Genomic DNA, 24,208 nt, shown 5'->3' with positions numbered 1-24,208 from the left:
GGAGAACAATAAAAAAGACTAAGATTTGCATTCTATATAAAATCCTTCCATGCTGTATGATTTTGAGCAAGTTGTGCAAGCTCATAGCACCTCAGTCTTATCAGTAAAAAAATGAAGATAATGTTTTTGCTAGCCCTACTCTGCTCAGTCTTTGCCAGAAATAAATGATCATAGGGAATATAAGCCAAGAAGCTCTATGCACACAAAAAAGATCCTGTTATTCCCAACTGATAGAGCCTATATCAAATCATGAAACAGGAATGGAAAACACCCTCAGACCAGATCTGACACCAATTGAAAAATTGGGGGTGAGGACTGGGAAGACAGGAGAAAAGCAACTCATGTCACCATGAAACATATTATTTTATTTGAGTCAATAGAAGAAGAGTTACACAAGGGCTCAAGAAATGAAAATCACCATCCACATTACAGCACAAAGAGCTCATGCACTGGCAAGAAGCCAGTGAGTCTGTTCTTTTAAGGTCATCCTTCCACTGAGATTCCAGGAAGGAAATCCAGTGTAAAGTAGGTTAGTCCTTTTTCTGAAGCCTCTCGTCTCAGGAGGTATGGAGATGGGAGTGAATCAGAAGTGTTATTTCTGAACAGACTGCAGTTTTAAGAAGAAAAACTCTTCTCTTTGACTTTTCTTTCAGGGAAGAACAAAGGCAGAGAAACTTGGGAGATTCATAGACAGGGGGGTAGGAGCCCAGATATGAACAGGATTACTCATGTTCCCTATTTCATGGAGTTGCCAGCGTTAGGCACTGTTACTTCCTCTTAGGTGGGCACTGCTGTGGACAGGGTGGAGGGCATGGGGGGCATTTCTGCTGGCACTGCTGTGGTGGACTTGGCTGAGGGCACTTAGGAAGACATGGCTCTGGGCATTTAGGAGGACAAGGCTCAGGGCACTTGGGAGGACATGGCTCTGGGCACTTGGGCTGGCAAGGTGGTGGGCACTTGGGCTGGCAAGGCTGTGGGCACTTGGGCTGGCAAGGTGGTGGGCACTTGGGCTGGCAAGGCTGTGGGCACTTGGGAGCACATGGCTCTGGGCACTTGGGCTGGCAAGGCGGTGGGCACTTGGGCTGGCAAGGCTCTGGGCACTTGGGAGCACATGGCTCTGGGCACTTGGGCTGGCAAGGCTCTGGGCACTTGGGCTGGCAAGGCTCTGGGCACTTGGGAGGAGGTTGGCAAGGCTGTTTGCATTGATACTGGTAAGACATCTTTCTTGTATTTCAGTGAATCTGAAAGAAATAGAAGGCAGTGTTCAGTCAGGAAATTTTAAGGGTAGGATGGTCTGAACCCTTTTATTGAACTAAGTATTAGCTTAGAAATCTCAAACTGAATGTTAGGGTTTCAAATGCCATTTGAGTGGGAGTCAGAAATCTTAAATTCAAATCCTGGATCTGATACTCTCTAACTATATGATTTGTGAAAGTCACTTAATTTTTCTTAGACTTAGTTTTTCCATCTTCAAAGTAGGCATAATAATATCACCTTATTTATTTACTTACTTCATGGTCCTGTTATATGAGGGAATGTCCATATAAACTAATGTACTATAAAGTGAGCTAATGTCATAATTTTCCCCCTCACATCCTTCCAACATATGTCATCACAGAAAATTTACCCTGGAGTCACAATATCTAAAATGTGTAGTACATCCTCTAATAGGTCCTTCCTAGTTAGAAGGAATTCTAATTCAGGACAAGCAATTCATGATTTGTATATGACCTACCAAATTAATCAATCAATTAATTGATCAATTTTATCAATAGGTAATAAAATCTGGAAGCCATGGAAACCCATAAAGATCATGGATTAAGGCATGAAGAGGTAGGAGAAAAATCTCTTCAGACTGATGAAATTGAGGTGTTTATCATTACCCCAATTTCAATGGAGTTCCTCTGCCTTGCCCTTTCAATACTCCTTGCCCTCTCTAGCCAATTTCTCTCTATTCTATGTTGATTTTCTAAATATTTTAAAAACTCCAGCTAATGATGGTAACAAATACCACAAGTATCCCTTGGAAACAGTGAGCAATTTTTTCCACTTCTCTGGATCTGTTTTCCCTTCTTTAAAATTATAAGGTTTGACATGTAGAACAGAGGAAGAAACATTGATATGGAAGATAGAACACACCTGTTTGAGTCTATCAATCAAGAGGCATTGAGGATGTTTTTATTGTGCACCAGACACTTTGCTAAGCACTGGAAATCCAAAGACAGACAAATATTTTTCATACTCTCAAAGAGCTTACATTGGAGAGAAAACAGATGTCGTAAATTGGCATATATAGGATACACACATAGTCTAAGAAAAGTAACCATAAAGGGAAAAGATTTTCTGAGCCTTAGTGGACTCATCTGAAAAATGAAGGATTTGGTAGTGGATCAGATGATATGGAAGGCCCTTAATACATTTAAAAGAATTACAAAAAATGCTTCCCAAATGAGTATTTAATGACTCTATGATTTTATAAATGGTTTGTGGGTATCAATAAAATCTTAAGGACAAAAGACCAAAGTCACTGAAATTCTGGTGAATTCAAGATGAATCCAAAACATCATTATAACCATAACCACAGGACTTTATTAAAGTCTGGGGAAAGATAGGCACAAAGACAGTGCCCAGAAACTCTCAGGCTGTTCCAGGAGCCCCGCTCAGTTGGGGGTGACTCTGAAGGCCCAAAAGGAGCTTCTGCTCAAACCACTGGACAGGAGTCAGATTTCAAAGTCTTCCAAAACATCCTTTAATCCAAGGCCCGTCTTAAATTTCTCCTGGGCCTCATTACTTTTTATGTGATGCATGTTTCAAGACTTCCCATGGGAAGTCTATAAAGACTCATCAAACTTTCTTGAATACTCCAAACCATACAACCGACTGCATGAGCCTCATTGAACAGAGATTGAAGATTCAGAATAAAAAAAGAATCTTAAATGTGGTCTAATTCATCTCCCTCTTTTTTACAAATAAGGGAAATGAGACCCAGTAAATTGTCAAAGGTCACACAGATAATCGTAAATGACAGATTCAGGATTTGAACCTAGGTTTCCTGACTCTAAATTTAACCATATCCTTCCAAGCATGCTGCCTTCATAACACATATCATAAAATTGCAATTTAAACATGATCTTGGATTGCTTATTGTTTTGGGGAGGGATGGAGGGAGAAGAAGAGGGAGAAAAGTTTGGGGTACAAGGTTTTGCAAAGATTAACGTTGAAAACAATCTTTGCATGAATTTGGAAAAATAAAAATATCAAAAAAATGTTTAAAGAGTGAAAGACCACCAAAAACAAATAAATGATCTTAGAATTCAAAAAAGAGGAGTTTGAAAAAGAGAATCTCTTGTGTTAGAGCTAGGAGTGTTTGGGGATTATCTACTGCAAAATCTTAATTTAAAAAATGAAAAGACTTTTTCACCTTTTGTTGCCATGATGCTGTTGTTTCAGTTGCATACAACTCTCTGTGACCCATTTGCGATTTGCTTGGAAAAGATACTGGAGTGGTTTGCTATTTCTTTCTCCAGCCCATTTTACAAATAAAAGAAACTGAGCCAACTAGCAGTAAGTAGCTTGCCTAGCATCACACAGCTAGTATCTGAGGCCAGATTTGAATTCATAGAGATGAGTCTTCCTGACTCTGGATTCAGTGCTATTTACTATACTCCCTAGCTGCCCTTTTCAATTTTAATCTTTTAAAAGATGATAAGACCCAGAATAAAAACTAAGGTCACATAGCTGATTTGTAACAATTATAAGATTTAAATTCTTGTCTCCTTTTTGATTAGGACTTTTTAATTAGTTTCACAAATTTCAGTGTCAGCTAGGACAAATCAAAAAGTGTTCCACAAGGACATCTTAAATATTCAATATGAAATTATCCAGTTGTGACATTTCAAAGAAATATACAATGGACAGTCAATTGATAAGCATTTAAGTGCCTACTATGTGCCAGGTGATATGCTAAGCATTGTAGATATCCAGAGAAAAGCAATTCCCTGATCTCCCAGGATACAAAGCCACTTTTCAAGATTACCAGGAGGCCATAAAGACCTTTGGCAGAGGAGGAAATGCACACCAAAAGAGATTAAGTGACTGCCTTAAAGTTCCACAGCTAGTTAGCTGCAGAGCAGGGACTGGAAGCCATCAGCTCCCAGGATTTCTGATGCGTAAGCCAGGGCTCTGTCCATTCCACCAAATGGCCTCCTCTGCCTTAACCTTGGAGAGAAATCCCAGCCTCAAAATTAGCCCTAAAGAAAGTCAGACTCACCAGATGCTCCAATGCAGATGAGGTATCAGATGGCCGATGGATGGCTGTAGTGTCAGCAAGAGCCCCTTTATAGGGCTGGGGAGTCCTGCCCAGAGGAAGTAGGGTCAGTCTCATCTCGGCAATTCCAATTATCTCCACAACAAAACATAATCTAGCAGCAATTCTGAAAATGACTTGCCACACTCACCCTCATTAGCAGAACCTCCCTCTTTTGCAAGCCTCCCCGAGGCAGCTACCTTCCTGTGAGTGATTCACCCAAGGAGTCCCTGCCTTGATTGGAGAATGTGGAATTGACCGAATGTATCCCATCCTTGCCACTGTTGAAAGCAGGGGGTATCTAAACTTTGCGGTGGGTGACCTAAAAGTAAAAGTTACTCAAGAATGATAGGAAAATCCACATCATGACATGGAAAACCTATGGGTTTGAGGGTCAGAAAATCAGAGAATCTCAGAGTTGTAGGAAGAGACTTTAGTGCCCATGTAGTTCAATCCATAGTGATTTGTAACACTTGTAACAATTGTAAAAAAAAAAAAAAAAAAAAAAAAAAAACTTGTAACAATTGATTTGTAACAACTGTAAGATTTAAATTCAAGTCTCTCTTTTGTGATCAGGACTTTTTAATCATTTTTGCAAATTTTAGTGTCAGCTAGGACAAATCAAAAGGTGTTCCGCAAGGACAACTTAGATAGAAGGCAACCCCATTCTAACATTGTCATCAAGTAGTATCAAAACTCTTCCTAAAGACCTCCTAGAAAAGGAATCCATAACTTCCCACTGCAACTCATTTATATTTTGATTAGTTTTAATTGTTAGGAAATTTTTCCTTACATGAAGCCTAAAGCTGCTTTTTTGTTATGTTTTTATGTTATTTCTGTTTCTGCTCAATGGGACCAAAGAATGTTCAGATCTTTAATCCAATGCTCATATGTCATGAACTTATGAAACTCTTCATTTTCTTGGTGTTTCTTTTAAAGAACAATTAGATATTCTCAAATAATTCCTTTCCTAATCTTAGGTATCCTATTAGTGTTGCTTTGCTTTGTCATTTCTGGTGAAAAAAAAAATGAAATGAGCAAGTGACTCTTTTTATTATTGTCAGTTATCAGCCTCAAGGAAAATGTCCTATTTCTTCTTTGATCCCCCTTTTTTTTCCTTCCAATGTCATTGAAAAAAAAATCCTTTTTGTTGCCCTTATATTTCTTCATCTTCAACTCATTTTGAGCTTTGCCATTCCTACACTATTTTATAGGACTGCGCTTCCCTCTTATATCTATCTTCTGTTATCCAGACTTACTTCCATTTTCTGTACCTCACTTTTTAAAAATTTAGATTGGCTGGTGAATTGCCTACATATTCACCAATCCCAGTTTTTTCCTAAATGAGATTTGTTTTCTCTTTATGCCTTCACAATATTATTCTTTGCATTTCTTTTGAGCTGATTTTCATGTATAGTACTTCATGGGATACTATATCAATTTCCTCCCTGAACTTAATGATATCTGCTTTCCCAAAATAGTAGGTATATGTTAGACTAAGCCCAGATTTCCTAATCTATTCTATTACAAATTTCAGGATGAAGAAATCACTTCTCTCCAAGCTTCCCTTAATTTCTAATTCAGTGACCAGTTCCTCCATGGTAGTAAGAATCAAAAGCAGAACACCCCTATTGGGGGTTCATCTGCATTTTGAAAAATTAAATTATCATTAAACAAGGCAAGAAATCATTACCTGATCTGTTTTAAGTAGGTTAAGGACTTAAGCAGATACCTCAATAACGGAATCATCACTTTATCATGCCTTTGCACAAGGTTTGTGATATATTTCTTAAACTCCATTTCCTCTTTCTGTCCATTTAGAATGTGTCCCAAGTTTCTTAATATTTTTCAATATAATAGTATTTAATTTCTCCCAAATACATTACAAAAATTTTTTAGCATTCAATTTTACAATATTTTGAATTCAATTTTTTTCTCTCTTCTCCTCTTTTAAATAAGGTAAGTAGTTTGATTTAGTTTATACTTGTCTCATGATATAAAACATTTCCACATCAGTCATAGTTGTGAAAGAAGAAACAAATCAAAAAAAGAAAAAAATATAAGAAAGCATAAAATAAGTGAAAAAATATGCTTTGATCTTCAGTTTCTTAATATTTTTCATTATCTAGTTGGATATTCATTTATTCATTCAACCATTCATTTGATTCAGCAAACTGTAATAATTGTCTTTCATATTCTTCGAGACAATTAGGTGGCTCAGGAGATAGACTGCTAGATCTGGAGTCAGCATAGATCTGAGTTCAAATTCAATCTTAGACACTAGATCTGTGACTCTGAACAAGTCATTTGACCATTGTCTGCCTCAGTTTTCTCAACGGAAAAATGGAGATAATAACATAACATAACATATGCCTTCTAGGCTTGTTTTGAAAATTAAATGACTATTTGTAAAGAAAATGGAATATTCCTTATCTAGCACCTAAATACTGGATATTATCTAAATGCTTATTGTTTTCCCTTCCCTTCTCCTTCAGCGCTTAGTGTTGGACTTTAGTGGATACCTGGGAATGGATCATCATTGGCTTATAATAGTTTAATTGTTTCTTTAACTACATAATATATTTTTTGTTATACCTTAAACATTTGTTATACCTTAAAACATTGGCTTGCAGCTGCTTGAACACCTAGGAAGGCAGTGAAATAATCCAGGATGGTACTTGGCAGTTGAGAAAACCTCCCAAAATATTAAATCTAAAATTAAATTTAAATAATTAATCATTTCATTATTTCTTTATTAAATAAGTTATGATTTATTATTAATAATTTATTTATTTATTAAAGCTAGGTAGCTGCCAAAGATTCTCAGTTGAATAATTTCCACATGGGGAGTAGAATGGGCTTGCCATTGTCTCCTAAAACAGAGGAATTTAAATGAAGATTGAGAGTGAAAAGCTTTGTAGCATGGTACAGGAATAAAAAGATTGAGTTCAAATCCTGCCTATGACTCTGTTTGAATGGCATCCATCAAATCATTGAATCTAACTGAGCCTAAATTTCCTAAATTATAAAATGAGGGGTCTAAATCAAACAGCCTCTGAATTCCTGCTAGCTACAAGTCTATATGCCTATTTAATAAAATGAGCTGCCACGGAAGTGAGTGAACTTCCTGACACTAATAATAGCTGACATTTAGCTAGCTCTTCTAAGTTGGAAAAACATATTACATCCTTTCATTATCTCATTTGACCTGTAACCAACAATTCTGTGAGGTAAGTAGTACAATTTTCATTATGCCCATATTGTAGATGAGAATTTAAGACTCAAAGAATTAAAGTGGCTTATCCAAGATCAAAGAATAAGCAAATATAGACAGTAGCATTTGAACTCAGTTCTGAACACCAAGTCCAGAATTTTCTACTATATACCTCATTCTGGTTCTCATTACAAAGATTCAAGCAGAAAAGGTGAGAGGCAGCTAGATGGCACCATGGACAGAGCATTGACACTGGAATAAGGAAAACCTGACCCAAAATTTGACCTCAGACACCTTCTAGCAGTATAACCCTGGTCATCACTTAACCCCAATTGCTAATGATGGTGATAATGATGAAAAATATTCAAAAGCAGGACCTTGGGAGACTATTTGTTGGGAATGTTGGAGAGGGAGTCTTGGTCTAGGTACAGTCTAGACATCGAAACATCATTCCAAGGCTGTGATTTTGTGAAATATTAACTGCTGAGCAATTATTAAAAGTCACAGAATTATAGACTCATAGAATCTCAAAACTGGAAGAAACTTGAAAGGTCATTTATCATCTTTCTTTCTAATGTATAAATAATAATAATAGCATCTATGTAGTGCTTTGAGTAGTTCTTTGTAAATGTTATCTCATTTTATCTTTTCAACAACTTTGGGAGGTAGGTGCTGTTATAAACCTGCCTCAGTTTTCTCATCAGCAAAATGGGGATAATAATAGAACCTACCTGTCAGGGTTGTGAAGAGGATAAAAATGAGATATTTACAAAGCCAATTTTGCCAACTGTGTAGAGCAATTTAAATTATAGCTATTATTGTTTTATAGATGAAGCTGGGGCAAACAGAAATTACATGAGTTGCCTGCAGTTGCATAGTGAAGAAGTGTCTGAGGCTAGATTTGTATTCAGGTCCTCCTGACTCCAGGAACGTGGCATTCTATCCATCACTAGCTGGCTGTATCATTTCTTATAATATCCAACACTAGCTGGCTATATCATTTCTTTTTTTTTAAATTATAGCTTTTTAAAAAAAACTTTTTATTGATAGAACCCATGCCAGGGTAATTTTTTACAGCATTAATTATAGCTTTTTATTTACAAGATATATGCATGGGTAATTTTTCAGCATTGACAATTACAAAACCTTTTGTTCCAATTTTTCCCCTCCTTCCCCTCACTCTCTCCCCCAGATAGCAGTTAGACCAATACATGTTAAATATGTTACAATATATGTTAAATGTGTTAAATTCATATTTATATGCATAAGGCAGAACTGATGTCACATTTAATCTCACATTTCAACAGATTGTGCCATCTTGGCTAGGTAGATTGAAAATCCCTCTGACACCACTGCCTGGGTTTAGCTTTTTTAATCCACTCTATATCTGCTCCAGATCTGCAACTGGGAGAGCAGAAGGACTAAAACCCATGCTATTGTCTCCTAAAATAGAGGGATTTAAATGGAGATTGAGAGTGAAAAGCTTTGTAATGTGGTACAGGAATAAAAAGTATACATTGTCCATACAGCTATTTTGAAGAATTGGACTTTGAAATAATGTAAAATTTACCTGAGAAAGAAATAAAAAATGCAGGCGGACAAAAACAGAGGGATTGGGAATGCTATGTGGTGGTCCACACTCATTTCCCAGAGTTCTTACATCATTTCTTATATACAGTATTGTCAAGGAGCTGTCCAGCTTTTGTCTGGGTACCTCCAGGGACACTACTTTAATCTGCACATTTTTAAAAGCATATACAACACACACAAAATACATATTCTCTCTATAGAAATCTTTCCCTTAAAGATACCTATATTCCTTGACTTTTCCCAACTCCACTCACATGCAAAGTTTCTTCTAACACAGACTCAGAATCTCTATTTTAATCACTTCCCTTATATCTTCCTCTTCCAAACAAATACCCCTCTTCTTTACCCAAATATACACTTCCCCCTAATTTTACAATAAGCATATTTTCCCCTATGTATATATCTTCATTTGTCTCAGTCTGTCAGTCTGTCTGTGTCTGTGTCTCACACACACACACACACACACACACACACACACACCACCTTGGAAAAAAAGAGTTATATAACCTCATTTATAACCCCAACCGTCTTCCTAATCCAAAAATCTTTTTTCCAAACTGACTAGAAGAGGACTTCAAAATGTGGTCTGCTCTTCTTTGGCTATGTTACATTGGCAATTATGGTGCATCCAAATTGGGCTACATTGCAGGGGAAAATCAGGGCATAGCAGATTTGGAAAGGAGGAGTGGGTGACTTGACCTGGTGCCTGAAGGGTTAATTATCTCTTTAGAAATCCCATACTCTGTATCTAGGAGGGACAGCATGGGTTTTAGTCCTTCTGCCCTCCCAGTTGCAGATCTGGAGCAGATATAGGGTGGATTAAAGAAGCTAAACCCAGGCAGTGGTGTCAGAGAGAATTAGGATGGATTTTCAATCGACCTAGCCAAGATGGCACTTTCTGTTGAAATGCCAGAGATTAAATGTGACATCAGTTCTGCCTTGTGCATATAAATATGAATCATCTCCCTGTCATGACCTCATAAAGGCATTTGCCTTTGGTTGATTTCAAGTCACTCTGAAAGTCTTTTGTCACAGTACAGTATTCACATGGTTTTGATTTCATTCTAAAGTTAGATTTTCTTTCAGAGTCAACTTTTGCTTCTATCAAAAATTGACTTGAACTCATTGACTTCAGTTTTAGGAACCAGGGAAAAGACACCGCCCCCAAGAATCAGAAGGAAGAAAAGCATTGTGGGCAAGGGGTACCTAGTCAATGCAAAGGCACAGATACAAAATCAAGGAGTCTTGTCAAGTTATAGAATGTGAGAGAGGTTTCATGTTGTCCAGAACATACACACATGCAGTTGTGTGGACCTCCTATTGACTAAGTCCATCAATATGCATATCTAAGGTAGGTCCTACAGATAATACAGTGAACTGAGCTGAGCCTTGAGTCCATCTTCCAATCAATTGTCAAAGTGATTTTTCTAAAGCTTAGATCAAACTCCAGTGGTTCCCTATTACCTCCAGGATCAAATACAAAATCCTCTGCTTGGCATTCTAAGCCCTTCATAAGTTGGTCCCTTCTTATATTCCCAGTCTTCTTCCACTTTATTGTCTTTCATACCCTTCATGATTCACTGGCCTCCTTCCTTTTGAATAAAACAATGTATTACCAATGATGGCTTTGATGGCTTACAAAGAATAAAAGAAATAAATCATTTTTGCATGGGTATATGAGAAAACATTTGCTGGTCACATAGAGAGAAATTCAACACAGTGGCCAGCCCCTAAGGATGTATTCTTATCCCTGAGATAGATAGATAGATGGATAGATATACACATACATATACATATACACATAATTATGTGTGTATTGTGTATATACATATATGTGTATATATTATATACATTATATATATATGTATATATATATAAATTTAAAAACAGGGGAAAACCTTCAAGACATTGGATAAAACTTCTATGGTAAATTGATGAGACAAAAATCTGCTTCTGAGAAGGAATGATCTTATAGAAGAAATCATTCATCCACAAAAATACTTAAGTACCAAGTGGCTGGCAAAATCAACTACCAAAATAAGAATGTTTAGGTTGGAAATTAGAAGACTGATAATTGCCTTCAAATATTTAAAATGCTGTTACATAAAAGACCTTTTTTTTATTAAGCCTAGAGGACAGAATCAGAGAATGAAAGTTACAAAGAGGTCTTTTAGGTTTAATTTCAGGAACAATTTCCTAACAATTAGAATTACTCCTAAATGGAATGAGCTGCCTGAGGTAAAGGGGTTCTTCTTTACTGGGCATCTACAAGCAAAATTTGAATGACCATTCCCATCTAATCATGATTTAACTTAATGATCTATGTAATTCTTTCCAATTCTGAAATTCTATGAAGATGCTGTACAGATGATCCTTGCTTTATGCATCTGGTAATTCTTGAACCATTATGTGGAATCACATTTCTCTGCATATAATATTTTAAATAAATAAATTACCAAAGGAGCTAAATGTTTCAAAGATTCCCTGAGGTTAATCCTTCTATTGAGTTTTTAAAAATAAATAACTACCTCTAAATTTTTGTTACCAATTTTTTACATTTATTTTTGAGGTGCCTGTTCAGTCATATTGGCTATATCCAATTCTCCATGACCTCATTTGGGGTCTTCTGGGCAATGATCTTGGAATAGTCATTTCCTTCTACAACTCATTTTGTAGATGAGGAGACTGAAGTAAACAGGGATAAGTGACTTGCTCAGGATCACATAGCTAATAAGTGTCCAAGCTACATTTGAATTCAGGTTGACTCCAGGTCCAGTATTCTATCCACTGCAATGCCATTTTCTTTTTCTTTTTTATTTTTGGAAAAGCAATTGGAGCTAAGTGACTTGTCCTGGGTCATATTGCCAATAGGTATTAAGTATTTGAAGTTGAATTTGAACTCAGATCCACCTTACTTCAGGGTTAGTTCTTTATTTACACCATTTTCTTAAAGTGAAACAAACTCATGTAAGACATTAGGACAGAGAACAGACTTCCCCTTAGTTTTGCCTCTAAACTTTGAAATGAAGGATAGTATCATGAACATGAGGGCAGAGTTAAATGAAGGGACTCTTAAAACAGCCACTAAGAGAATATGAATATATTCTGTGAATTACAAATATTTCACTAAAGAGATGTGGCTAAAATGCAGAAATATAGTATATCTCCATGTATTCTAGTCAGCCCCAAACCCTATACCCTCCACATGTGCAGGCCACATGGATTCTTGAAATACATCTTTATACATATATTTCCTAGTCAACATGTTCCTTTGATGGGCTATAAAATTGTGCATACCCTTTGACCCAGCAGTCCCACTATTGGGTCTGTATCCCCAGGAAATCATAAAGGAAAAGGACCCACATGTGCAAAAATGGTTGCGGCAGTCCTTTTTGTGGTAGCAAAGAATTGGAAAATGAATAGATGCTCATCAATTGGGGAATGGCTAAATAAGCTGTGGTATATGAAGGTAATGGAAAATTATTGTTCTATAAAAAATGATGAACAAACTGACTTTAGAAAGACCTGGCCATAAACTGATGCTGAGTAAAATGAGCAGAACCAGGAATGCATTGTACACAGTAACAGCAAGAATGTGCAATGATCAATTATGACAGACTTGGTTCTTCTCAGTGATTCAGTGATCTAAGGCAACCCCAATAGACTTTGGATAGGAAATGCCATCTACATCTGGAGAAAGAATTATGGAGATTGAATGAAGATCAACACATGCTATTTTCACATCTTTTTTTCTGTTTTTTTTTCTCTCCCAAGGTTTTTCCCCTCTTGTTCTGATTTTTCTCTCCCAACATGATTCATAAGACAATGTATATTAAAAATAAATTAATTTAATTATTAAAAATGTTCTTTTGAGGTAGACCCTCCTCACAATGAAGATGCGCTAATGGTTGATTTCTCAGAATGATCCATTTCATGAATATTATCAGCTTCTTAGAGTGGGGCAAGCATGTTAAAAATCTATACTGTGGTTAAGAGAGACCTGTCAACATGCTCAAAGGCATGTAGGCAAGAGAGAACAGCAGATAACAGACTGAGAAACAATGAATAGACTGGTTAGACTGAAACCTAGATTACTTATTTAATGCAAAATGGCTGGAAAGATAGCTTGAAGCCAGGTTGTAGAGAGTGAGATTATTTCCATTCTTGAAGACTTTTGAGAAGAAAATTAACCCTGTCTTTGACTCTGGCAGTGATATGAAGGATGGATTGCAGAGAAGACGCAAAGAATCCAGGAAGTCCACTTAGTAACTGATTGTTACAACAGTCAAGAGCTTGAACAAAGGGTTTGAACAAAGATGGTAGCAATGATAGTGGGGGAAAAAGGGAAGATTTGAGACAGAATAGACTGGATTTACTAATTGATTGGATACAAAGGAATAAGAAACTTGTGATGTTGTGCAAAGAACAATGAGTTTGTAATTAGGGGACCTGAGTTTGGATCCTAGCTCTCTATTATTATTTGTATATCCTGTAAGTAACTTCCTTTCTCTGGGCTTTGATTTCCAAACTAGATCAATTAAATTGATTAAATTTAAGTTAATTTCAAATAGAGTTTGCCACTGAATTGCACATAAGGATGCCTGCTGGACACACAATGACTTAGAAAACCACAAATTAACATTCTCCGTTTTATCTTTTTTATTTATTTTGCTAAATATTTCCCAGTTGGATTTTATTCTGTTTGGGACGACACTAAGGCATATTGCTGTTCATACTGGACTCCTGACAACTCCTGTTTGAAATCTCTGGTCTAGATACTTCTTTCATATTCTTATACACTGCATTCTATGATTAGGTATCTTTGTTTATGGTTATTTTGAATGTTTCCATTTAGATTGTATCTTCTCCAGGGCATTTACTAACAATATGTGATATTTCTTTGTATTGACCACAGTTATTCACAAAAGAATAGGTATATATGACAGGGGCTCAGCAAAGGCATACTTTTTGAGTAATAGACTGCATAAGATCTTTGAGGGCTTACATTGTTTTGTTTTCATCATTGTCATTTCAGTTCTTAGCAATGAGGAACCTTTGTTAAATGGAATGGAATTCAAATGAATAAGCTTCACAATACTTTCCTAAGGAGGTTCATTATACCCAACATGAATCATGTCTCCCACCTCCAACGCTGAGATTGCACCACATCTCTTTAGTAATGTTACATCAAGAATTTTCAAGTTAGTATTCCTTCTTCAATATGGGTTGGTACATAGAGAACTCATCTCAGAGCCAAGAAGATCTGTGTTCAACCTCTGACACTTACTAGCAATGTATATGTAAAACACTTAAAACTCTCAGTATTCTAGGCAACTCTGTTGCAAACATGTGACCTGCATTAGCAGAAGGAGTTACTTGTTACCTCATAATTCCTGTCTCTACATAGAACCAACCATACATGACTCTTTTCAGAACACTTCATTGGTTTGCTATAACTTCCTGAATAAAACCCCAACTTTACAGCTGTTTTTAGCTTAGCTTGGCAACAAAGGCTTTCTTCACAATGATATTACTGATCATCACTGTAAACTGACTGGCATCTGACTCTACATCCTTACTCCCAACATTTTCTATGCCATAATTTCTCCTTCAAGTCGTTCCATCTATTGAATTCTTAGCCTTCATTAATTACTTGAACCTGTTCAACATCAGAAAATTCATACTGAAGTGAATGTATATAAAATTATTAAAGTATTGGAAAGCCCTCAGCAAAGTTGACACAATATCACTGAGTATGAGAGAAAACCTAGTTACAACTAAGTCCAGCTAGCTCTAAGTGTTTGGTTTACAGATATTCCTATTAAAAAATATAAAGAGATTGGGGCAGCTAGGTTGTGCAGTAGATAGAGCATTAACCATAAAGTCAGGAGGACTTGAGTTCAAATATGACCTCAGACACTTAACACTTCCTGGCTGTGTGGGGAAGTCACTGAACTCCAATTAACTTCAAAAAATGAGGTTTATTTATGAATCCCTTCTGTATTTTTCACTTACTTGTAGAATTCAGGCTATTATTTATTAAGAATACATATTATTGCAAAAAACTTGATTTACCTTCTAAAGAAAAAAAATTTACCCATCCTTTAAGATCCAGCTCAAATGCCAACTCCTCTAGAAAGCTTTCCTTTCCCTAAAGTTGGCAAAACAATTTTCACAAGTCAACATAGCATTACTATGCAACAGATAGGGAATAGGTACATTTCTGTGCCAGTAACTGGGGGTAAAGGTGGTAGTGAAGGAACCATGACAAGGGAGTGTTCAAAGAAGTATCAGAAGCAACCTTTGCCTTTAGTAGTTCATAGTCATTTTGGAAAGGCTTAATACACACATATAAAATGTAATCAATCAATCAACAAACTTTTACTAAGAGCCTACTATATTTTAGGCTCTCTGTTAGGCACTCAGGATATAAAGACAAAAGTTAGGTGGTTCTTACCCTCAAGGAGATGGCTGTCTTCTAAGGCAAAGACTTGTTCTTACTATGTGACAGTCCTGTGCTTAAGTGTTGGTGAGGATGGAGGTGTCAAGGTGAACAAGCCCCAGGCACAGAGGAAAGATCCAAGGTGAGACATCAACTAAAGAATGATGGCAAAATTCAGAAATTCAGAAGCAGAGCTGGGAGGAGAATGAAGGTTGACCTGCCTGGACTCCCCAAAATTGAAGGGACAACATATACACACACAAAATATATGTACACATATACATATACATGCATATATAACACTTATATGCATATACTTATATATGTACATGTATCTATTGTATATGTGTGTATATATACATACATATACATATATGCTTTAAGAAGATGAACTTGAAAAAATAGATGCTTACATTTTCTACTTGACAAATGGTCAAGAGATAAGAGACAATTTTCAAACAAAGAAAGTAAAATCTTTCTCATGTTTTTCTTTTTTGATTTGATTTTTTGTATGTAGCATGATAAATGTGGAAATATGTATAGAAGAATTGCACATGTTTAACATATATTGGATTACTTGCTGTCTAGGGAAGGGGATGAAGGGAACGGAAGGAGAAAAATCTGGAACACTAGGGAAGGGGATGAAGGAAACAGAGGGAGAAAAATCTGAAACACAAGGTTTTGCTAGGGTGAGCACTGAAAACTATTTTTATACATATTTTGAAAATAAAAGGCTATTTTTTTTTAATTTAAATAGGTGTTTGAATGTGTGTGCATTGGTGTGGAATGGTGGGTAGGAAGGAAAAGTGGAAATGATCCCTAATCAAAATATGATTAGAGAGGACTCAGGATAGAATGAGGAGAGAGAGAAGATCAGAAGGAAAGCTGGCTTTGGCAGGGAAACAGTGATAGAGATAAAGTGAGGTCTGCAATGATTATGAACCTCCCCTTGCAACTCCTCTATCTCTTCTTCACATCTAGATTCTATCCTGTTCCTATAGGGACAATGTCTCAACTAGCTGTCAGCTAATCCCTAGAAAAATGTTGGTTAATAAGTGGAGTAGGCAGCTAGATGGCACAATGGATAAAACACTGGTTCTGGAGAGGGGGCCATTTGTGTCTGGCCTCTGATGTTTACTGGCTGTGTGACTCTGGGAAAGTCACTTAACTGTGTTTGCCTCAGTTTCCTCATATGTAAATTGATCCAGGGAAAGAAATGGAAAACATTGTAATATCTTTGCCAAGAAAACCCCCATAAGAATCAAGGAGAAATGGAGATGACTGAAAATAATTATATAATCACAATAGCAGCTAGGCAGTGTAATGGTTAGAGTAACCAGTGGGAGTTGGGAAGATCTGAGTTCCAGTTCAGCCTCAGACATGTACTAGCTGCATCATTCTGGACAAATTCACTTAATCTCATTTGACTCAACTCCTTATCTGCAAAATGGGGACAGACTAGAGATGGAAATGGCAAAACCCTATAAACAAATCTATGCGATTTCAAAGAGTAGGACTTGACCAAACAAAAACAAATATCAACTATTACTTTTCCCAAGGGAAACTTTTTGAAAATCAAAAGTCTTCAAGATACTAAGAGGGACAAAATCTTATGGGTCTGGTAGATATTTTGAGGACAAGATGACCTTCTAAACCATATTGCATAGATAATTATTTCTTCTTTTCAATCACATGGTCAGACTAAGAAAAACAATAGATGAAGGGAAGAAGAGTAGAAAAGGAGGGAAAAACAAAAGAAAAATAAAGGAGAAAAGAAAATGGAATAGTTGAGAGGGTGATGAGAAAAGAAGAGTGAGTTTTTGTTTACCTGTGGGCATCAATTTTTTAAAAAATGGAAATTGATTCCTTCCTTGGTATTTTTTTTCTTTTTTTTTGTGCATTGTTTAGGTCAAGATCATAGGTATTTTTGTTGGTGGCTCAGCCCTGGAGCTGACTCTTATAGGGACAATATTAACAACTGACGCTGAATTCAGGAGACTTGGAAGCATCACACTGGAAAGAGAAGAGTTCTGGACTTGGCTCTGGAATGCCCAAGTGTGAGGTCTTGATTTTTGGAACTTCAGACAAGTCACTTCTTTGAACTTTAGTTTCTTCTCCCATGTAAAATGAATACCATCTCCTTATCTCACAGAACTGTTATGGGGCTCAAATAGAGGAGAAAATATAAAAGTGCTTTGTGAACTCTCAAGTATTACATACATATAATGAAATAGAAGGAAGTATAAGATGAGTTATGGTCTGGAAAACTCATGAATTTGTTGGAGGTTATCTTTTCAGCAATCAGCTCTACACCAAGCAGGTGCATGAACATATCTATGAGATATGTCTCAAAAGATGCTAACAGCCTTGGAATCTTCTACTTATGGTTAATAAAAATGAATGAGAAAAACAAGAGATAAACTAATAGACAATGACTAAAAGTGAATATATGTTGACTTAATAATTGCCTAAGCGTAGATGCTAAACTCCATAAGAAATCATTACCAGTAAATCACATGCAAATATACATGTCCCTCCTAATCTAGATTCTTGTTCCAGTTCTGCTGCTGTGTAACATGATAGCTATCTTCAAATATTCAAAGGGCTGTGACATGAAAGAGGGAGTGGACATATTCTGTTTAGCCCTAGAGGGCAGAAATAGGAATCAATTAGTAAAAACTGGAGAGATGATGATTTAAACTTGATAGAAGAAAAAAATTCCCAGAAGCTGGAGAGCTGTCTGAAAAACTCAATGGGCTGCCTATGGGATCCCACTTTTTGGACATCATCAAACTGAGGCTGGATGGCAGCTTGCTGGCTGAGTTGTAGATGTCCTATTAGATCCTTTCCAGTTTTGAATGTCTATGTGTGACCTTAGATAAAGCAATTCCTCTCACTGGGCCTTGGTTTCTCCATCTGTAATAGGACAAAGTTGGGATAATTAACTTTTATGATGTTTTTCAACTCTTGCTTTCTTTATTTCAATGAGTATAACCCAGGCCCTCTCTTTAAATATCCCTGAAAAAGGTGGGGAAAGTCTGGATGTAGAGAAGGCATTAATAAGCATAGTATCTTTAAACAGCCTCCCCCCCCCCAACACACATTTCAACACTTCCCTTCCAAGCAAAACTGTTAGATCATCAGCAAAGATGACCTTTCAGTTCTCTTTCCCAAATCACTCTCAGCCAAAAAAAGGCTTCTGTGCTATGAGTTAACACCAAATAAACAATTTTGTCACCCAAAGAATCAATCATGTTTATAGAATCATGAGAAAGATAACTAATCCATTAGATAACAGAATCATGCTACAAAATGATTTTCCCAGCCTAGAAAGGTGGAGCAAATCTGATACAATTAAATTGAGTGAGAATAAATGCAAAATTACATACTTGTATTTTTTTTAAATGTCCAAGTATAAATGGGGACTGTGGTCAGACCACAGTAACCTCAAATTCAACAAGTCAGCATTGGGACATGAGCAGCCAACAAAGCTAATAGAAGAAGAAAGGTCTGATGTCCAGAGTGATGGAAGTGATAACCCTGCTGTATTGGGTATCTGGGTAATTCTTTGAATAGATTACCCAAGACTGGTGTCAGGTAGACCTGAATTCAAAAATTTCAGACAGTAACTAGCTGTATGATCCTGGGCAAGTCACTTAATTTCCTTATAAAATGAGCTGGAGAAGGAAATGGTAACGCACTCGAGTATTTTTGCCAAGAAAATTTTTAAAAATGGGGGGAATCATAAGGAGTCAGACAAAATTGAAAAAAAAAACTGTAGCCTGATCAGGTCATATCTAATCCATTCAATTCTAAAAGCCACATCCAAGAAGAAAATTGACTTTTGTATAATGTTCAGAGGAAATCGATTAGGGAAACTTGGAAACAATGACAATGTTGTTTTAAAGGGAATGGGACTGTGTAGTCTGAAGAAGAAAAGACTTCAGGGGAAATATGATACATATGGCAATCATATGGCACAGTGGATACAGCACTAGATCAGAAAGATACGAATTCAAAGATCCTAGGCAAGTCATTTAAGTGTGCCTCAATTTCCTCATTTATAAAGTGGAAATGATAATCCTTCCCTCACATATTTGTGGTAAAATGATATATTTGCAAGGCACTTTGGAAACTTTAAAACACTATACAAATGCTAACTATATTATTATATCTTGAAATAGTTGGAGAACTGTCACAGAGAGTGACAAAAATATATTCATTCTGACTGACCCATTGAAGAGAAATATATGAACACTGAAAGGAAGTTACAAAGAACCAAATCTAGGTACCAGGTAAAGAAAACTATCTCAATGGTTGGAGCTGACCAAAAGGGACCGGGCTACTAAGAAGGCAGTTAAGTTCCTCATCACTAGAATGGTCAAGTGGAGGTTGGTCAACCACTTGTGAGAAATGTTTTTGTTGAAGGGGTTACTGCTTAGATATAGTTTGGTCTCAATGTTCTCTACTATCTGTTCCATCATTGAGACCCTGCAGTTACACTTTGGCCATGGGGGCATTGTTGAAATATATAGCAGTTGTCATTTTTAGTGTTTTGAAGGAGCCAGGATGTCTTGAGTGCCATTCTGTAAAACTATTATCTAATGATACATCATAATCTCCAGTCAAAAGAATTCTAGATTTAGAGGAAGAGGAGCTCAACCCAACTATGTGACCTTCACCATATATCATTTCAGCCCTCTAGATTTTAGTATTTTCACTTGTAAAATGATTGGTATTGGACAGAATGATTTAGGAACCCTTTCAACTCTTAATTCTATAATGTTAAAATTATCTAAGTGGTCAGCACAAATCTATAACACAATACTTAATATATAATATAGTCCAAATATATAAAATTACCAAAACCATGGGCCCCATGTCTAAAGAACTCATGTTTTTCATTAAAAGTTAATTTTCTTAAGATTAGATTACTTAGCTTGGATTTTTTGTATTTTTATTTATTTTATTTTTTATTTTTGGAATAAAGTAAACATTTCCACAATATGATGTAATGAAAAGATTACTGCACATGAAATTGCCAATCTATCATATACAATTTGCTATTTCTCTTAAATATATAATAATCATGTAAATTTCTCTTTTTTCTTCTTTCCTCTCCCCCCCCCCAAAGATAGCTACCATTACACACAGGTATATATATATATATATATATATATATATATATATATATATATCTGTATTTGTATGTATGTTAAATCACTCTATACCTATACTCTATCAATTTGGAACATATGAAAAGTTATTTAGCTTACTGAGATATGAAGAGAATGAACAAATATTAAATAAAAAAGGAGGCATTACCAATCCCAATCTGTCCTCTTTTTCTCTCTTCACAAATCTAAATCTTGAGTTTCCTCTTTGTGTTTGCAAGAGGGCTAGAGGTATGTAATGAAAGGAATGCCTCTCATAAAATTGCGAGGATGAAATAACTATCAGAATTCATTGGCCTTTATTCCAGGAGAGGGTAGTAATTGTATTATTATTTTTATTACAACTTCTCCCATGATACTTCTTCCCCTTCCCTTTTGGGAAAAGGAAGAAGATATTATTTAGTCATTACATAAGACTGTGGCCAGCTCATCAAAGACTCATCAGAAAACGCATTTATGAACTCTGGAACATATGGCAGGAAGTAAGGAGGGTGAGAAAGAGATAATATTGGCAAAAATGGTAGCAGAAGAGCAAGGAATAGCTGAATTAGCTTTGAATACCACAGCCCTCTGAATCTAGGAGTGTAAACTAGTTCATTGGATAGAGGAAGGTTGAAACAGCTTGATTCTAAAGGTTAGACATCAATGAGGTTTAGAAAAATGTGAAAGGAGAAAGTCTTAGGCCATGGGTTAGAGAACCCTTGGCTTAGATCTAAGGAGGCACCTGATGTCTGGAGAAACTACAATGGTTGGCAAGGCCTTGGGTCTAGATTAGATTCTTCACAAGGATACTAAACTAAGTTTCTGTGAAACACAAATACAAATATATTTATTATGCCCATAGATTGAACCAAACTGGCATTTCAAAGGAATTAAGAATAGTTTTAATTAGCTAATAATATTTGGTCCACTGAATTCTATTTGGGGGAAGTTGATACATTTGGCAGGAAAGTATCAAGTGAGGGGAAAGAGAAAAACATTTGGAAAGGTCCAATCTCAATCAATCAAAAATAATTTGTTATTTGTTAAGCATTTACTCTATGACAAGTACTGTGCCAAGTGCTAGAGATTCAAAAAGAAGCAAAAGACAGCCCTTGTCTCTAAGGGGCTTACAATCAAATGGGAGAGAAAACATATAAACAAATACATACAAAGCAAGTTATATACAAGATAACTAGAAATAAGAGAAGGAATTTGAGGAGGGAAAAAAACCCTCCTCCCTTTCCTTCCCAACAGTTTAGGATCACTTTCTGGAAGAAGAAAGGGAGTGGATTTCAGAAGGAGGGAAAAGATGGAAAATGGGAAGGCTTGTAGATGAGCTGGAGAGAGGTAGGCAAGCTTGTACAAGGCCTCTGGTTCAGAAGCAGGAAGGAGATTATCAAACAAAGGGGAGCAAAAAAAGTATTTGAGGAGCAATACTATGATGTAATCCAATAGAAAAACTCAGGGCCAATTACAGAAACCAACCAGGAGGAGGCTTTCTAGGTCTCAGTGAATGAATCCACCCATGTCCATCCCCATTCCCATAAAGAAGGAATGCTGCTGGATTTCATCCAGGGACTCAGAATGAAGGAAAGGATGTCATATTTAAGCAGCAGGTGCTAAAAATGGGCTAGAAGCTCATTCATATGCATCAAAAGCCCTTAAGCTTTCCCAACCCACCCACCTTCATTGCCTGAGCCTCAAAAAGTCCTCTATCCATGTTGCCCCCAATACACAAAGTTCATGCCAGTTTCAGACATTTCAGAAGGACAAAGCTTCTATGAAACAAATCTGCGCTTATATATGTAGCATACCAGGTGGTCACCTTGAGAGGAAGACAGATATCATCAGTCACTGGGTAATTGCCAGACTATAATTTTCTATATAAAGAGTGACTCTGACAAGTCATTTCAGGAACCAGAGATGGAACTCCCTTGGTGGGAAGATGACTGGGACATCTTCTTGTTTCTGCCATCCCAGAAGCTGGATTAAAAGCCCCCAACAAAGGCCATCTTCTTGGGCACAGTTCTCTCTGAGTCTGTAAGAGACAGATAAGTGTGTCTTCTCTGCATAAGTCCAAAGGGATTCCTCCACAGCCCTAATAAGTTCCTGTTTAGGCCAAGAGGGACTGATAAAATGTGATGGCCACAACTGAATACAATACTCCAACTATATCTGGTCAAGGCACAGAATAGTGCGTTCCATTTTCCTTGTAAGTGGTACATTCCGAACACAATAGCCTTGAGGTGCTTCTATCACAATATGGTTTAAGATTCTACTGCATTTTAAACTGTTTAGTTACCAAATGTTGTCTTTGGTTTCTTACTGGTTGTTTAAAGTCAAAGAAGGTGCCCTACCACTTGTGGTACACTACAAATCTCCCTGCCACCTGCCTCCAAAGCTCTCACAATAGCATCCATTTATGCTCTCAGAGCAGTGACCAGCCAGCCTCCCAGAGAGAGCAGTGCCCACTACCACTTAGCCCACAGAAGTGCCCATCTGGGCAGCCACTCCCATTTGAACAGAAGTATCTACCCTAAAAGAAGTCACATCTTCTGAAACTATGCACTCCACCCCAAACCACAAAATGAAGCTACCCCACCCTAGGAAATGCTATATTCTGGAATAAAAGCAAATAGCAACTCCTGAAGAGGCAAACATCAGATCCAACAAGGAATTTTCTGCCTATCTGGCTTTGTTTCACTTAATCAATTTGCTCACTCTAACCATGTCGATGATTTTCCCCAATTCCAGCCTCAGTTCGGGAGATAAGTCTGTGACTGGACAAACATGTATAACATCCCTGTTTGTATTACCCCTAGCTAGAGGATGCTCCTTTCCTTCTCCTTCTATTATGTAGTCCTATTGTGACCAACATGAAGCCAGTTCTACAAATTATTAACTCCATGGTCTCTAACCCCCTTCCCCAAATTCCTGATTCATCCCTCTCTCCCAATGCAAGAAGGCTAAAAGGAACTTTCCCATTGTCTCTTCTGTGCTTCCCTTAAAAAGGATCAAATTTTTGAGGGAGAAAATGTAGTTTAGAAAGTCTAACAAGAGAACTATCCTAAAAAAAAGTGTCATTCTCCCCTAAACTTTTTCCCTGACATTTCTTGCTATTCTGTTCCTTTGATTCTCCCTTCTCATCTAGACGCTGTACTCTGCATGATTAGAGGGCTGTTACATGCACACAGAAATAACTCACATACTCCCATAAACACAAACACACACATACATATACCACACTATGGTGGCATATGTAACACTTATAGAGCAAAGTTTCAAAGTATAAAAGCTGGCAGGAATCATAAAAGACTATCTACAATCTAATCCTTTTATTTTTACAGATGAGGAAATTGAGACTTAGAGTCCAAGTTCTCCCAATTAGTAAATGTCTGAGTCAGATTTACAATCCATTTTCTCAAAATTCAAATAAAAATTGTTTTATGAACTGATTCCTGCTTATTTGATATTCTTGATGCTGTTAACTGGAAGGTAAG

General features: G+C 36.7%; 1 protein-coding gene across 2 annotated transcripts; it reads right to left on the bottom strand.

The window, feature by feature from the left end:
- Positions 1-344: 344 nt before the first annotated feature.
- LOC127559899 (cornifin alpha-like) lies at positions 345-23,283 on the bottom strand. Of its 2 annotated transcripts, XM_051994047.1 has the most exons (7): positions 22,523-23,150; positions 17,381-18,468; positions 15,568-15,706; positions 6,920-7,018; positions 4,458-4,628; positions 4,271-4,355; positions 345-1,241 (listed from the first exon to the last, which is right to left on the bottom strand). In XM_051994047.1, the coding sequence occupies exon 7, from the start codon at positions 1,218-1,220 to the stop codon at positions 768-770; it is 453 nt and encodes a 150-aa protein (XP_051850007.1). In that variant the 5' UTR covers positions 1,221-1,241; positions 4,271-4,355; positions 4,458-4,628; positions 6,920-7,018; positions 15,568-15,706; positions 17,381-18,468; positions 22,523-23,150; the 3' UTR covers positions 345-767. The 2 variants fall into 2 exon arrangements, 1 of the variants encoding a protein (XP_051850007.1); XR_007953220.1 differs by lacking the exon at positions 6,920-7,018 and having other exon boundaries at positions 22,523-23,283.
- Positions 23,284-24,208: the final 925 nt, after the last annotated feature.

Source organism: Antechinus flavipes, chromosome 4 (genome assembly GCF_016432865.1).
Source record: "Antechinus flavipes isolate AdamAnt ecotype Samford, QLD, Australia chromosome 4, AdamAnt_v2, whole genome shotgun sequence".
NCBI lineage: Eukaryota > Metazoa > Chordata > Mammalia > Dasyuromorphia > Dasyuridae > Antechinus > Antechinus flavipes.
This window is presented reverse-complemented; position numbering and strand designations above follow the sequence as displayed.